We start from the raw sequence: 17,624 nt of genomic DNA, 5'->3' as shown, positions 1-17,624 counted from the left end.
GCAACACACCTGGTAGTGGCACTCGTTTGAAGAGCATAGTCTTTTTATGATATCAATACTCATTGTGGATGGAGTGACCGTACATTCTTAGTAAAACCGGGTCAATGGTGTATTGTTGCAACTATTGATCGTTCAATTGGCAGCACAACTAAGCAGCAAGCATCATATTGGCATAGCTGTCATAGTTGATGCATTATTGTTCGTTGGCTGTACAGTGCAGAGTACACAGTGTACAGTACAGATATCGAGTTTGTACCATTTGCATATGCTTGCGTAGGCTCACCCAAATTGTGCGTTTACTATTGTTGGCAAACGGAGTAAATGTAATGAAGATTTTAGGACATAGCTAAATATTCATTTACAATCGTGCTGACCAGTGTAGAGTAGAATGTAGATACGAGCGTGTGCGATGCGTGATACGTCCGTGTTGACTGTAGTGTTGATTCACTCTTCCATTAGCCGCCATTACTCATTCATTACTGGAGCGATTTTTTGACATGTCAAAATAAGTCGGAATGTTGTCAAAATTGTACCAGAAAGACAGTTTTATTGAACAAAATTGCAATAAATGTAAAATACATACTGCAGCGATACGATCCTTAGGGATTCCCGCGGATCATCCAGTCAGCTGCATTGATGGAGTACTGGAGCATTGTTCAATTTGAGTCCCGCGTCATAAATGAATATATAAAAAACGTAAGCAGGCAGAACAGTGGTATGTTGGAACATCAAATGAGTAACAAAATTGTTTACAAGGTCAGAAAAATTCTTGCAACCTGCATTTCGTTTGTATCGTAGATGTTTGCACTGTCGGTGAACTTATCATTTGACATTTGACATCTTGTAGCCTAATTTATAGGCATATCGTAGTAGAAGGCCCATTGTCTGCTCATTGTGAATCATAAACGGTTAAAGGAAACAAATAGACGGACATAGTCTTATGCTCAACGTACCGCAATATCCTAACTGAAGCAAGGCCGCGTGGGCATTGTTTCTTATATCAAGAAACGCATGATGAAAAATTGTGATGTAGCGGGTAGCCTACACACCATTGTCAGAATGAAGCAAAACGGTGTGTCAGCAGCAGTGTACGGGCACGCACAGCTTCAGTGTTGCCAGCCAACAACTGCTGCTGTTGAACGTCTTTTCTCCATTCTTGACAAGCTAAATTAGTAAGGACATACACTTCCTACCCGAAAATGTTGGAAAGAATCTTTCGCTGTTGTACTACAACAAATTTTAATTATTTCTACCATAATGCGTGATATAACTACTAGAATTATTCATAGGTCCAGATTTTGTTAAAAATAAATTGTTTTTATGCAAAAATTTGTCAGTTTTCAAGCCAAAAGAAGAGTTTTTTCAGGCCAAACTACTTCGTGAGGACAGACAGTTCCAACCAGGAATGAAGATAAGTTGTACAATTCTGACATTATTTATTAAACACCTAATTTACATACATGAGGTCAAAATTTGGTCAAGATTAAGTTTTTTAAGGTCAAAATCTTCGATCCCTTTTTTAGGTAAAAAAATCGTTCTACTCATTACACCTTCTGATTCAGAGACTAGTTTCGTTTCCAACCACATACCCGTGCATGTGAAGTCGGAATCAGCACAAAGAGTTCATTAAAATCGACACATTGTAATCGATTGGAAGTAGAACATGACATGTGGTTAAACTTATGCAAAGTCAAGCCGTGGCAAACTAAACGTTGATGCAGATTGACTCTTGTGCGCTCGTTAAACTCAGTTCATGGATTAATTGAGACATATTCAAACAATCATTTTGTAGTAATTTGTACATGTACTCGTATACCTACAGTTCCTGAATTCATATTCATGTATATATTGAAACTTGTTAAAAATAATCATTTTGTAATAATTTCGCGTAGCCATATTTCCCTGAAATTGTGCATACGCCTTACTTAACTCTTATCATTTAGTGTCAGTATTCCTTGAAATATTTTTTCCGTAACGGAAAATAAAATGAGATCGCATGTAAATGCTGGTTTTGTTTTACTTTGAATAGGGTCGCTTCTAAGTTGCCGAACACTGATCTAATCCATACGTTGAGAGCGAATGAATGTTTCAGCAGTCCAATGTTAGTTTTAGTATATAAAGCAGTCCTTGATCAATAAGTCATCGCAAAACTAAAATTATACCATATTAGAAGCAATGTTTTCACAAACTTTCCTGTCGAATCTAGCTTTTCGTTGATAAAAAATACGATAGCATGAAGCCAGATAACGGCGCGATTGTTCGTTTGGCATTGGAAGCGGGATGTAGCTCAACCACTCAAGAATTCGCTCAATATTTGGATGCAAATGACGAACTGGGGACATTTCGAGATAGATTCAGAATCCCAACCCGCGAAGACGGTACCGAATCCGCTCATAGGTAATTATACGGAGAATTAAAACAGCTTCTAGTTTAGGTTCGGAAATAGTTCACCTGGCGGCTAATAGAAACGGATTGCCCCCTAAAGGTGTCAAGAATCAGTTAAAATCTGTAAGTCTTACATTAGCTCCGCTTTTACGAATAAATCAGTTATGAATGTTTGTAAAGGTGATGGATAACTGGCGTTACAACGCCATAGAATGCCATTTCACCGACCCGTTTCCGGCGGCAACGTGTGAAGAGTCAATCGTGGATCAAACAGGACAACTTGTCGGAGCTGCGTACCAAAACGAAGTGCTTCAATACAACTCGGTTTGATAGGTCCCAGGATAACGCGCTCGTTTGTTGTTAGGTTGCATTGATGAACGAGGAAGTCACAAATTTGCATTTGTTGCTGGTTTCGTTTTATCGTCCGGTTGGCGCGAACAATAAAATCCTAATTGTGGAGAAAGCTGGCCTAGAAAACATTGCCCGATCTCACATCAAAAAGCACGATTTGGCGGAGAAAAATTGTTTATTGGTGGCAAAAGAGAAAGAGGTAAGGATTGCGGTTTACATCAATTATGTCACTAAGAGACACTAAATCTAAGATTAGCAAATCCCTTCCAGTGCTACCGGTAGTGTTGAAAATTTCGAAGATGCTAATACGAATATCATTATCCTTCTTCCATCACGTAAGTTTCCTTGGTAACGCCCATACTCTGTTTATTCCGGTGAAACAGGTTGATATACATCCCTATATAAGCAGTATGTGCTTTCGAAGAAGGTTGTACCAGGGTCGTAGCCAAGTCAAAAGGCTCCGAGTCACAAGTCAATCTCACTTATATAGTTTTGACTCTAGTCAAGTCGAGTCATTTTCAATTCACCACCGACTCAAATCCGAGTCCAATTCAGCGAGCCGAGGTTCGAGTCCGAGTCCATGTCATTGTGTTAACAGCTCAGTTTCCAGTTTAAGTACAGTTAAACCCGCATTTTATAACTCTTTATGGTTCGCATTTATAATATACGATTTTCTGATGACTCGACTTGACTCGAGTCCATTTTCTCAAACTACGGAAATGACTCGACTTGGCTCGACTCAATCTGTGTATTGGCTCGACTTGGACTCGAGTCATTTCGCATGAAAGTCTCGTGACTCGACGCTCAGACGACCAAGAACGACATTCCATTGTAATTTCGAAGGAACGTAAAGTAACCAGCACACTATTGGGATTTCGTATATTGGTACAGGTACTTGAAAATCTGAACAGAAACTGCTAAAAGTGAGGAAAATTATTATATTATAAAATGCGAACCATTCGATATCACTATACAGATTCATAAAAAGTGGGTTTAACAAGACTTTAACTGGAAACTGAACAATCAAGACAATCACTTGAACTCTGACTCTAGTCATAATACCATCACTCGAACTCGACCCTCTGCTCGCTGACTTGGACTCGGACTTGACTCGGCCGTGAATTGAAAATGACTCAACTTGACTAGAGTCAAAACTATAAAAGTGAGATTGACTTGTGACTCGGAGCCTTGTGACTTGATCACAATCCTGGATTTTCTATCCCATTTGGAATCACCTCCTTCCACTGCAGTTTTTTACGCATCCAGGAGACATTATTGAAAATTTAATTGATCAAATAATTAGTGCATCACGCTTATAGTTTCACCACCAACTTGAAACTGAAATCGTTACGCAGACGTGAAAAATATATCTGGCGGTTGAGTGTTCGGCCAATTTAGACTACCTCAAATTGTTGCGAAACACCGAAAAAGGGTACAATAACATTATATGGCATTCTGTATACTTTTACGAAAGTGTGATGAGGGTCACATTAACAAAGCAAGTATCCCTGCTTAGAAATGTGTCCATTCAAAGTATGTTTCCGTATAAAAATAAGTTCAATAGTAAGTTATGGCCATCACTGTCGCTTCTACCGGTATTTGTAAAGGCTAATAGCTACGTGAGCACCGAAGACATCGTGGGAATCATTCAAAATCATGGAAATACTCTATGTACAGTGATACTTCCAGCGGTTCATCCAGAAACCGGTTATTTGTATGATATGAAAAGAATTGCAGCGACTGCTAGAGAATTCAGATGCACGGTAAGAATTGACAATATAGTAATAATAATTTGTAGCTGTGGAGAATTCAGCTCCAGTAGAACCCGCGCAATGATTAGGCTATGTAACTTTAAATGGCCATATAATATGAAAACCATACGTATCGTGTTACCTGTCCTGCTGAATGCGATTTGACTATAACAAAACATCATTCGTCACGGGACACCATGGCCAAGCACGCGGCGTTGAAGAAAGTCAGTCTTTATATTTTTCACAAATTGAAGTGCGTGATATCTTAAGCCAGTGGTTCCCAACCTTTTTCATCTCGTGCCTCCCTTGGCCGAAATTTGAGCCAAAATTCCCCCCTTAGGAGAAATCTGCCCGATGATTAAAAAAGGTCATTTTTTACCGCGCAATCACCGGTTGACCGAAGAATAAGACGGGGGGTACAGAGTGTTTGTTTCTAGCAGTGCTGTAACAACACTTTGTAGACCTCCAAAAACAATGGTCTTGGTCCCAATCAAACAAATTCTGGAAGGCTTGACTCAACAGACCCCCACACTTCCATTTGTGTTTTGGGCTTATCATGCACCAATCGCTAATATATGCTGTGAAAAATCAGTATGCATAAATTTGCTGGTCTCGCGATTTTTTTCTCAAGTGTGCGTATGCATTCGGCGAATAATATTGGTATTTTCATATATAGCAGGATTGACCACACTCGAGTCGGACTCGAGTCAGCATTTTCTGATGACTCGACTTGACTCGAGTCATTTTCTCAAAATAGGGAAACGATTCGACTCGACTAGAGACAATCTGTGTATTGACTCGACTTGGAGTCATTGTACATGACTCGAACCAAGCCATATGACTCGTGACTATAAGACGGCCAAGACCGACATTTCATTGTAATTTCGAAGAACAGTAAAGTGGCCTTCCCATTGGAATTTCGTCTATTGGTCCTGGTACTTGAGAATGCGACAATAAACTGCTCAAAGTGAGGAAAATTGGTATATTATAAATGAAAATCATTCAATATCACCAAATAGAGTTATAAAAAGTGAGTTTAACAAGACTTTAACTGAAAACTGAGCAGTCAACACAAGGAATTGGACTCGGACTCGAGTCATGATACCATAACTCGGACTCGACCCTATGCTCGGTGACTTGGGCCGTCGGACTTGACTCAATGGTGAATTGAAAATGACCCGACTTGACTCGAGTCAAAACTATGAAAGTGAAATTGACTTGTGACCAATGTTACCTCTAATTCTTGACAATTCTGCGCACACTCACCAACTCAGACCCTTGGACAACAGTGCGTAACGACTAAAAAAAGGTCATCATTTCAATTTTTTGTGCGCAACTTGGAATTTCTGTGCGCAGAAACCGTCTCAGCACTGCGCATTTGTACACGTGCGCAGCTTAGAGGGAACATTGCTTGTGACTCGGAGCCTCGTGACTTGGTTACAGCCCTGATATATACCCTGATATAAAACATACACGTGATCAGATTTCCTGCTTGAGCTCATTGAAATTTAGGACACTCATTCGGTTTTAACAACATTGCAGCAAGTTTAACATGCATTTTTTCGATCGAGTAGCTGTTCACTAAAAATGAAGCAAGGCTAGCGATCTCTTTGACTTGAATCGATGACGCTGGAATATTTTGTCACTTTATGAAAATGTTGACATGAAAATATAAGATAAATACTTTCGTTAGAGGCCTTGTTGTGATAGATTCGGCACGACATTTGCTCGCTTAGAATATACTTGATTGAGAAGCCGTCGCAGGCCTACAAAATTGTCTTGCGAACTGCAGCACATCTGAACTAGTTCAAAAAAACAAGGGCGAACTTGTATGGGAGAAAGAGATTTCAAATAGCATTTGAACATACTTTCGGCAAAAAAACAGCTATAAAGGAGCATACGCTCTGATATAACTGGCTGCCAACATGACAGTTCGGACATGAACATTTTTGGAAATCCGTTACAATTCTTAAGTGGAATTCCTCCCTAAAAATTGCAAAATTCCCCCAAAGGGGGGAATTCCTCCCCGGTTGGGAACCACTGTCTTAAGCAGAAGTCTCGGGAAACAGTTCTATTTTCGACGAGCAAGGTTCATTCAGTTTCGTGTTGAATTATTTCCTTTCTTACTGCCAGCGTGACACAGAGAGTGAATTCGATAAATTTTGATCAACGATTTTGAGATTACCGGAAGTTTCTTTCATTCCACCGGCTAGACAGGGGTGGCCAACCTTTTCAGCCAAAGGGCCACATTCGATTGACGAACTATTGCGCGGGCCACTAGCCGCGCCAAGCGCGAAAATTTTTCGAAGTTCATGGGTCAATAATATTTACACTTGACTATATTGCGGGACTGCTGTATATCACTAGGGTCAGTTTGCAAGGACTGGACTATTCAGCGTCTGGACAATGGACATACCGATATCGAAAGCTTCGACCAACATGCGTCAATCATTTTGTGCCTAGGTTTCATAGTCGACGGTCTTTCTGCGAGCGCAAAAGCAAGGCCGCATATGTTGAACGACACTTTGTCTCGTAATCGCGATTATAGTTAGACTCAATCTGATACATTAAGCGTTCTTTCATTTTCACAAAGGGGTAACAATATTAAAAGCAAAAAATCGAGTGACAACATGTTGCGCGAAGCGTGTAGAAAATTTTACTTTTGATAAGTCTATCGCAAATTATTCTGCTTTATTGTAGTGTACGAAGATCTACCAAAATGTGACTGGCTCATGGTCCTCATGGATCTGTCAATGCGTCGGAACCGATATTTTAGTCATCACATCTCAAGTGTTGCGGCCAGACTAACCAAATTTTTGGTTGGCCCTGCAAGTTCACAATCTGTGCAATCCATTTTTGATAATATTACTAATTTAGAAAATTACCTCGCGGGCCACTCAAAACTTTCTCGGGGCCATATGTGGCCCACGGGTCATGGGTTGGCCGGCCCTGGGCTAGAACCTATACCATTTGTTTGCAAATGTGGACTCCTGATTTCTCGATGTTCGCATGAGAACGGGAACATGAACTGTACGTTCGCGTCTTCCCTAATGTATATTACGTTTTTCAAATTATATATATACTTTGTAAAATGAAACTTGGGAGGGTGCACCAGCATGAAAACCGTGTAAACCAGTTGACAATGCCGATTTCCGCATCATAAATCCTAGGTTGGATTTGATTTGAGTCTAGCACTGGGTGTGATGGAATTAAACCTACATGAGTGGATGGTCGACTATGCGTGGTGGGATTGCGGAAAGTTCTTGGGAGCGGGAATGAACTCCGTAGGATGTGCATTTCTTCATTCTAATCATTTCAACGCGGACCTACATCAGTTCAGAGGTTTGATAATTGCATATACATTGCCAGCAGTAACATACTATTGTGGCGTCCTGTTGCAGGTTGGTGGGGACACAAATATGATTCCCGATTTGCTATGACTAACCAATGGGATGGTTCCGGCGGAATCAATAGTTACAAACTTTCCAACCTTTCACCGATCAAAGTCGCGCAACTGAAGGCTTCGCTGGATGTATACAATGATATCTCGTTGAAGTCAATTCGGGGCAAATCAATCCTCTTAACCAGGTTACATTCTTCCCTGTAAATCATATTTAGATGTGTCACTGGTGATAATAATCAGTCGACGTGGTACATATATTACCCCCTCTCCTTCTGGAATCAAGACACTACCTTCAGGTCACCGTAAGTTTTGACTTTAGTTGATTCAAGTTATTTCAAATTTTCTCAAGTCAAGTCACGAATCCAGTCTCACAGATTTTCAATGTGACTTGCGCGAGTCAAGTGAAATAACTCAAGTTTTCCGGTTTTGAGTCAATTTAAAGTCACCAAATATGTTCAATTTGTTTCTTTTGGTTTAATGTGCGGATACATATGTATAATAAGAATATACAATTTACATGTAGACTAGACCTCGTTAAACATGTCAATTTTCATTCCTTGCCATTTCTAACCTATAGTAACCTAGACGATAGAGTCACGGGTGATTTATCCCAGTCGCTGAGACAGCCCCTCACGCGAACATACACCATTCTAAATACAATGGGAGTAAAATTCAACGTAAGCGTTTTTAATCAACCAAAATGCACGAAGGCATGAGGCAGTGCCGAACGCATTCAACACAGTGTAGAGGAGAATAATGTTTAACCGTATAACACAAATTGATACCCGCAATGTTCTTCGAAATGGCGTAGAAACGACCAACTTCAGTTCTAAGTAAAACACATGTTTTCAAGCAGCAACCGTTCAACTGAATACTTCATATTGGAGGTATATGGATTAGAATTCAACGATCGTAGTCCGAAACAGCTCGATAAGTACACCGTTCTCGCCCGTTATCGGTGCTTGCCAATCTGAGTAACTCTAGCAATTCCGTAAATACATATGTTCGAATGCGCGAAGCATCAGATATAGTTCCGTACAAACGATACTTACTGAATTATTTGGTCATGCTATAGTTGCTTATCTTATCATAACTACGGTCAAAGTCATAGTCATTATGAAGACAGACAAAGACGTGCCAAGCTGTTTTGTCTGTGATGTCACATTGTCGCTGCTGGCAAAGTTAACTACGTCGAAACGTAAATATAAAAGGAATTCTATAAGTAAAAATGGTATGGCGTGGTATGATGTATTGATGGTATGACGTGTTCATTTCTGGTGCAACGGAGAGGTTCAGCCTCCTTTGTGCAGTAGAATAATTAATGACTTGAAAGTAACAAGTAGCAAGCCATTCCACATTTCTCATAGGCAGAGATCGAGTCAAGTCATTCAAAAAGCGTGATTCGAGTTATGATGATTCGACTCATCTCAACACTGATCAACTTGCCGTAAAGTGCTTGTGTGGGACCGGTAACTAAAGGTAACTAAAGTTACCGGATATGGATGAGAGCCGAATCACCACAGCAGACATTTGATTTATTTTTAATACATTGCCTCTGTTTTATATACGCCCAACATGACCTTGAATTGAATTTATTGAAAAAGAAACACAATTTGAAATATATTAACCCAATCAAGGCCAGATAGGGTTGCATTTAAAACAAACGGTGTTTTCGAACACTTTGTTTAAAACATGTTTTAAACAGTGTTTTAAACAGAGGCCTTTTAAAAAGAATTGTGAAATTATGCTATAATTGTGTAGATACTTTCCAAAAAATATATTGTATCAGCCCACGGACAATTATCTCCCGATACAGCCGATGCATATCGATATGGGATGGTTGGAACCCTCAAAATAGTCAATTCAACAGCAATAGTACAGATATTTCATCAAAGGAGCCATATTTACCCTATATTTTCAATTGTCAATGTCAATCCACTATGACGTCGCAAATGAATATTCCTGGCGTCATGGCTTTAAAAAAACATGTTTTAAATAAGGGCCTTGTTTTAAAAAATTTTGTTTTAAATGCAACCCTTAAGTCAGCCAATATGTACTGTTTCAATACCGAATCTCATAATTGGACCGACTTTTATCTTCGGTTAAGTTCCAACTTAAGTTTTCTAAATACTCATCCCTCCGCACTATATTGTTTCTTTAGCTATCTGTGGCACCTCTGTCTATCTGGAATTCCAAGTCAACAGGGGACGAAGAGGCAAATTGAAATAGTTTCTCCTGCAGATCTTGATTGTCGCGGAGCTATTGTTCCTCTCAAAATCCCAGATTGTCCGGAGAAGGTAAAATAACGGTGATCAAGAGAGCTATTCATTGTAACCGAAATAGAGACAGGGATTTCTAATTTCCTTACAGGTACGCCATATGCTAAAGAGGAATGGATACGTTTGCGACTTCCACGAGCCAGACTTCTTCGTTATCTGCTTATCACCACTTTACTGTCGTTTTATTGATGTCTATAATTTCAGTCGGATTCTATTACGTGACGAAATGTAATCGATATTTCCGATGTTGAGAATATCGTTATTCATCATAATGTATCACTTTCAGATTCTCATTTTCCATTTCACCGTTACGCCATTAGAATCGGCATAACGATTCGACATTGGGTTCTCGAATGTTAGTCGACTATCAATTATAATTATACGAGTCTAGTATGAGGGAGTAACGATCTTATTCGTGTTACGAAATTATTTACCCTTTCCACTTTACAGAAACAGTTATTTCATCATCGAAAAACAAACTTTCGATACATGCTCTACACCGCGGGTGCCTTGAATCCTTGGTTCGTCGTAACTCAGTATCTAAACATGTTGTACCAGCCTACGCATGTTCGTGGGAAAAACCTGTCAGTTTGTGATCAAATCCTGGCATTGTCACAGAACGCTATGAAATAGAAATGATCAAGAAGTACAAAACTACTTTTGATAACGTGTAACTGGAAATATTTCACCCGTGGCCGGAAAAGCGATGCACATTTCAACTTTCTGGATAATTATTCTTATTTTGACGCCATAATAAGTGATACTCAAATACTTACTCTACTCGGAAACTAATTACCCGTGTACTCGATTTTGTACAGCCATACAGTTGTAATAACACGTCGTCGGACTGCTCCACACTCGCACGCATCTTGCATCTTAAAACTTAAGGGAGCACTTCTTTTTAGAAATGAAATTTACAGGTGATCTCGTTTGCAGTCATAAATTCCGAACACTGGATGCCAGCCCCATGATTCATATATTGTTGGAAAGGGCAGGAAATTTCCTTTCCGAATAAGGTCTTTAACTCTTTATGTTTAACCATGGGCTTGGGCATAACCCAAACGATACACAAACTCAAAAATCGATGAAAATTTACACCAGCCGTCCTAAAAATCCAGAAAAGTCAAAAGGCCCTTGAGATATTACTTCCAATATTGGTGTAATGATAGTACAGATATATGTCTACAAACCTATGATGGGATTGATGTTCGTTGGGATATTCGTGTATTTACGTTGGTATCGTTTCACTCTATTTTGTATAGGACTAGTAATTAGCGCCAATCATTATTTCCTCGTGTGCCTTGCGTTGTATTTATACCCTGTGTTCTGTTGTCTCGTGGTCTTTCCGTTTACCTGAACTCTGGATCGTGTCGCCTGTCTTAAAGTCATACTGCTGTACAATATACTGATTTCTTATTGCAACCTCGTCGCATTGAGTTATTGTTCAAACAAGATCTAGAACATAACAATTGGTGTCAGAAGTCGGATTCATAGTTATTTCTGCGACGAAGATAAAGCATGGATTCAGGTATATTGAAGCTGCTCGAGAAGCAGCAGGCAATGATGGCGAGCTTACATGAAACAATGGCAAATCAAAATGCACAGCGTAAAGAAGATATGGAGCAGCAAAATGCTCGGCACAGAGAAGAGATGGCCCAGCACAAAGAAGATTTGGCGCAGCAAAAGCTGCAGCATGAGCAAGCCATATCGCAACTAGCGCAGAGGTTGAGTCCCGGTACGTCAACATCTGAAGCTACCGCTCCCAAGTTTGATTCGTTTGTAAAATCGAAGGAGAAATGGGACCAATATCTGCAACGATTCAACCATCACCTTGCAATTTACGGCATTTCCAAAATGGAGAAGAAAAGAGCGTGTCTACACTCATGGGTCGGACCTGAAACGTACTCGCTCCTACGTGATTTGTTTGGTGCTGCTGATGTCAGTGCACAATCCTTCGACGCGTTGACTGAGAAGTTGTCTACACACTTCAAGGACTCAATTCATGTGCAAGCAGCCAGGTACGAATTTTACAATTTCAAAATGCAGCCGGGACAATCGTACGCCGATTGGGTCGCAACTCTACGCGGAATCTCCAAGTATTGCAACTTCACATGCTCAAGAGATGGCTGTGATCAGAGCTACGTTGATGAGCTAATGCGCGATCTCATCATTAAAGAAACGCCGCACGCGGATGTGAGACGGCATTGTCTAACACAAACCAATCCATCCCTCGACGACGTTCTCAAAGTAGCCGCAACATACGTGAGAACGCTGGAAACTGATAGGGTTATCCAGGGCGAGAGTAGCGGAAAAGACACTTCCATCGTCAACAAAATGACGGGAAGTTATCAGAAGGGGAGAAAACCTTCCAAATCCATCCAAGGCAACTTCCCAGAAAGACTGAAATCCTGCAGCCGCTGTTTCATCGATCACCAGAGAAAAGACTGTCAATATCGACATTCAGTATGTCAGAAATGTGGTCGTAAAGGTCATATCAAACCTGTGTGCATGTCTACCAAACCTAGTATCACGCAACAGGTCACATCCGTCAATTTCTGCTCAGTGCCGCTCCTCTCCTTCGACATCGATCAACTATATCGACGCGTGGGAAATCAGCTCTGGATCAACTCCAGCATCAACGGCATTCCGTTGCCGACACAGTGGGACACTGGTGCACCCTCCGCCATGGTGGGATTGACTGGGTACAAAATTTGGGCTCTCCGAAACTCTCCGCATACCATTGCTCTTTCGTAGCGTATGGCGACAAGCCACTGAAAGTGAAAGGCATTTGCACTGTAAGCGTGCAGGTGGGTTCTGAAGTTCGAGTTGGCTTAAAATTGGTGGTTCTCGACGAACACCGTGGGCAAAACATTTTTGGTCTCGATTGGAGCGATGCTTTCTCCATGACCGCTAAGGGAACGTCTGCTTTGGATGCAATTTCCTCGCAGATGGTCAAATCGCAATCATGTAATACTATCGACATTTCTGATTCGAACGACAAATTGGTATCTTTTCAGTCCAAATTTCCCTCCGTTTTCTCTAATGTATTAGGACGATGCACCAAGACGAAGGTGACAATTCACTGCAATTCACTTGAAACCTAATGCCAAGCCCGTATTCAACAAGCCACGCCCTTTGCCTTTCGCAAGGCAAATCGCTGTTCAAACCGAATTGGATAGATTAGTCAATCAAGGTATCCTCGAACCAATCAATTACAGTGATTGGGCAGCACCAATTGTTGCCGTCACTAAATCAAATGGATCAGTACGCATTTGTGGTGACTTCAAAGCATTGAATCAACAAATTCAGATAGATCAACATCCCCTGCCCTCCTTAGATGAAATTCTTCACAAGTTACAGGGTGGTTGTATTTTCACGAAAATAGATCTTGCCGATGCTTATTTTCAGCTAGAATTAGATGATGATGCGAAGAATTTGTGTGTCATAAACACGCAATTCGGTCTTTTCCGTTACCGACGCAAGTAGTATATAGGATCGGTCGTGAGCGGCCATTGGGGCTTATGGACGGGGTGGCATGGTGCCGAGAAACCGGGGGTGGCATGGTGACCCTTATGTCTTATGGCGGGGGTGGCATGGTGCCATTGTGTCTTATGGCGGGGGTGGCATGGTTACCTTTTCGGGTATAGGCTGCGGCGGTATGGTACCGTGAAAACTCGTGGTGGCGTGCTAATGTTTTTTGGTATACGTGCGGCGACATGCTAACGACGATAAATGTGTCTGTCATGTATTCTTACGGGATCTGTGATGAGTCGCCATGTGTTCTTATGGTGGGGGTGGTGATTCGTACTTTCAGGCATCTCTCGCGTGGTGTTGAATAGTCACCAACAATAACCGCACAAACGGAAACGCGGCTTGCAAGAGGATTAAGCAGTGCGTGCGACCTATATTTCGAATGACCTGCGTGCGGAATTGTTTCACGGCCAACCGCGCACTATCGTATCGATTATTACACTAATCCAGTCAGCACTATTACATTCAGGAGTATTCAGTATTCAGCAGTGACACAAAAAGCAACCAGCAAATAACCACACTCGTAAATTAACACTTCAAAAAGTGTAAAATAGATTGCAAATCCCGCGATCGCTAACAAGATAATGTCTCGGGCATAACCATTTTAGTGACTTGGTGGTAAAGACATACCGATCGCTCACAAGGTAATATTTCGGTAATTAGTTTGTCCCAGAACCGTCGCAGACGGTGATTCGAAACCCAACAATTTGACACTTTCTGGTGGTCGCTATATGTTTTGACACTTCGAACAGTGGCTGACTTTAGTTGCGCGATAAGAATTATGAGAATATTCAACCAATGTATCAATTTGCCAACTCGAAATGAAACTTACTACACAAACCAAGTTGATTCGTATCTGAATGTGTTAATTCGGTACAATTCTAATTATTTTGAGAAATCTTTTCGTGATCTTTTGATTCGACCATAACCCGAATATTACTGACGCCGACTTTCAGCTACATCGAATTATTCGCACATTCCACGCCGCTGTTTTCACACTTATAGAATCAATACCAACTATAATTCTACAAGAATCAAGAATCACAAGTATGTGTATTATACAGTTATTGTCTTTATTAACTTGAAATCAAACTCTTAACAAAAACACACATCTTATCACTCGTCAACTCTATCATGAAAATCCTCGAGTCCTTATCATCAAAAATGTTATAGCGCGGCGGCGGAATCTATTCGCGGGGTGTACTAAAGTTAAATCCAGATAATCCAAAATGAAATATTTGGACTTTGACATAATCTGAATTGAAATAGATTGACAATCATGACTACCAACTTTGATCCAGTCACATTTCAAGATTATACTTTGAAACAATCCTTGAAACTGACAACTCTATTCACGACTCCGTTTCCGTTTGTAAAATAGAGTTTCAGAAATACTATCACTATGATAACTCAACATTTTAACATCTTGCCATGCACAAAAGAGTGAAATACAAAAACCTTGGTAAGTCAATCCGTTTGTAGTAACTCACCAAACCAAAACAAAAAGTATCCGTATGAAAAGTAGACAAGACTATGCGAGTAATCACTACAACCCACGAACATACCAACTCAGTTGTATCCATATCCCATATTTTTATTCAACTGTAAGATGAAGTAATTACTACTTGGTGCGCGACTTGAGATTAACATGTGTTTTGAGTATACGAGATTTGAAAGTCCGACCAACGTAGTTGAGAATTCATTTCCTACGATCAAACGCCGGTGTTACATTGAAAGTTATCATGCTGTAAACATAAGGATTGACACAGTGATTTGACAGAAAATCAGAAAATATTTCCAGTAACCAAGACTAAAGATGAAACGACAATATCGGTATTATTACATTCAACAATCAGTACAATTATTAAAATCTATCGTTTGCGATAAACAGCACTAAAGATGTAATAATTCCAGTATTCATACATTGAAAATCCGATGCAAAATGCTTTATTATCCCGATTCCCAACGGGAAATTGAAACGACTAAGTGTAGAATCCAACGATTTATTGTCGGAATTTGTGACAGAGAATTGAAACATATGCACTTTACAGAGTGTGAAAATATCACTTTGAGTATCGAGTACCGTTCGAAGCTAGCGATCAATTCTTAATCATTTCAGTAACTCCCCATTGTGCGTGCTAAATGTAAAATATCGCGAGGTTATACACTCTAAGACTTTGATTATTGCAAAGGTAAATTGTGATATGTTTGTTAGATGCATCCAATTCAACTAGAAGTGTCTAGTGCCCAACACTCGTAATATCAAAAAAGTACTTGCTACACTGTTATTTGCTAAACGTGTTTTGCATTGTTGTTCATTTCTAGTATTGATTGAAATCATTCTTGAACCCTCAAATAATAATTGCCGACATGAAACCAAGCCGCTGAAAGTCGTTACCATCACGAAGATACAATGTGCACGATGTTTGTCAAATGTGTCCTACCTGGCCAACAGAAAACAATTTTCACTCACTCGAAATGAAACCAATGTGATGGTCTCCATTCGATATTTTGTTTGTGTCAAATACTTTGCAATGAACACATTTCCGTGGTTGAGCTTTGCCATCATCAAGCTGTCATTTGTATCGTTTAATTAACCGACATTGAGCGATTGGTGAACATACCGAACGATACACAGTCACTTCGAAATACTCCGTTGATCGTAATTTCCATCATCATAATAATCGAAGTACAATTGTTTCGAATTGCTAGAGTGGTTGAGCTTTACATCATCAGACTGCCATCTGTACATCAAGAATACATCCGACTTGTAACTGGGTCGTTTACCTAACCGAGTTGTATGCACAGTTTGATATTTAGCGATTGCAGAACATACCATTTCGAAATACTGCGTTGATCTCAATTCCTTTGTCGTGATAATCGAAGTATATTTGTTTCGATTTCATAAAAACCAACTTTTCTATGACATGATAAATTTTTGAAAAGTTATACTTAGAAGGTTGGTGCATATCGCGAAAAATAATATACCACCCATATTGATATTGCTACTCCATTGATCGGTATTTTCAAACGAGTCGATTTTCAAACGAGTAAAATTTATTACTTGAGTTGTTCTGCTTACTATATTTAAATGTAAACTCATCCATCTTTCAAAACCACAACGAACAACGATAAAAAGTATGCAATCAAACACAACATGTTTTACTTTTGTAGGACACTAATTATTATCTCATTTCATACTAAGTGTATAAGAAAGATATTCATGACACACGAAAATATTCGCTCATGCTACGAACCTGTACAATGATTGACACCGCTTTCAAACTGTTTCGATGTCACAAGAACTTTATTGTCTGAATGATTGTTCATGTATCTTAATAATCAAATAGTTCAATACAGAACTAGTACTAACAGAAACATCAGAGTTGTTTACACAAAAGTTTGTATGTGTACAGTATGCGAATACCATGTGTAAGTCCAGCACAATTGTGGTATCCATCCGAGTTTAGTTAACACAAATTTATTACAACGGAGCCACGTAAACTTTCGTGAAAGAAAAGCATACTCACTTCCAGAGGGTTATGTCAATACCATAGCAGTAAATCAGCTACTCCAACAAGAAAGTACATATGTTTTCTAGTCACGGTCCTTACATCTTTCACATAGATCAATCTACTTTGCTAACGAAAAGTGCTGAGTCATCACATGATTGCCCTCACAACAAAACAGCTAGAAGATATTATCATACAAAAATATTCCTAACCCTTTGCGCACCAGTGACAAATCATACAACAAACATTTTTTTGTGAGGTGAATTGTTGTTCAGTGTCAAGTCTACCTGTTGAAACGTACATTAAAACAACACAGTCACAATTCAATTAAAACCACGAATCTATTTTCATTTCGTCACATACAGAAAAATAAATTTTCTTTTCCCAACACATACTTGTAACCAATCGCTTT

At 39.8% G+C, this 17,624-nt stretch overlaps 1 protein-coding gene across 1 annotated transcript; it reads left to right on the top strand.

The window, feature by feature from the left end:
• Positions 1-199: 199 nt before the first annotated feature.
• Positions 200-11,591, top strand: LOC145450506 (kynureninase-like). Its single transcript, XM_080329024.1, has 9 exons — positions 200-2,378; positions 2,435-2,508; positions 2,566-2,691; positions 2,750-2,935; positions 4,344-4,499; positions 7,658-7,829; positions 7,889-8,075; positions 10,052-10,187; positions 10,261-11,591. The coding sequence occupies exons 1-9, from the start codon at positions 2,234-2,236 to the stop codon at positions 10,399-10,401; spliced, it is 1,323 nt and encodes a 440-aa protein (XP_080185150.1). The 5' UTR covers positions 200-2,233; the 3' UTR covers positions 10,402-11,591.
• The last annotated feature ends 6,033 nt before the right edge of the window (positions 11,592-17,624 follow it).

This window comes from Botryllus schlosseri, chromosome 11 (genome assembly GCF_051294905.1).
Source record: "Botryllus schlosseri isolate E-star chromosome 11, Bs_hap1, whole genome shotgun sequence".
NCBI classification, from domain to species: domain Eukaryota; kingdom Metazoa; phylum Chordata; class Ascidiacea; order Stolidobranchia; family Styelidae; genus Botryllus; species Botryllus schlosseri.
The sequence above is the reverse complement of the archived record's forward strand: the minus strand, read 5'-3'. Positions and strand labels throughout refer to the sequence as shown.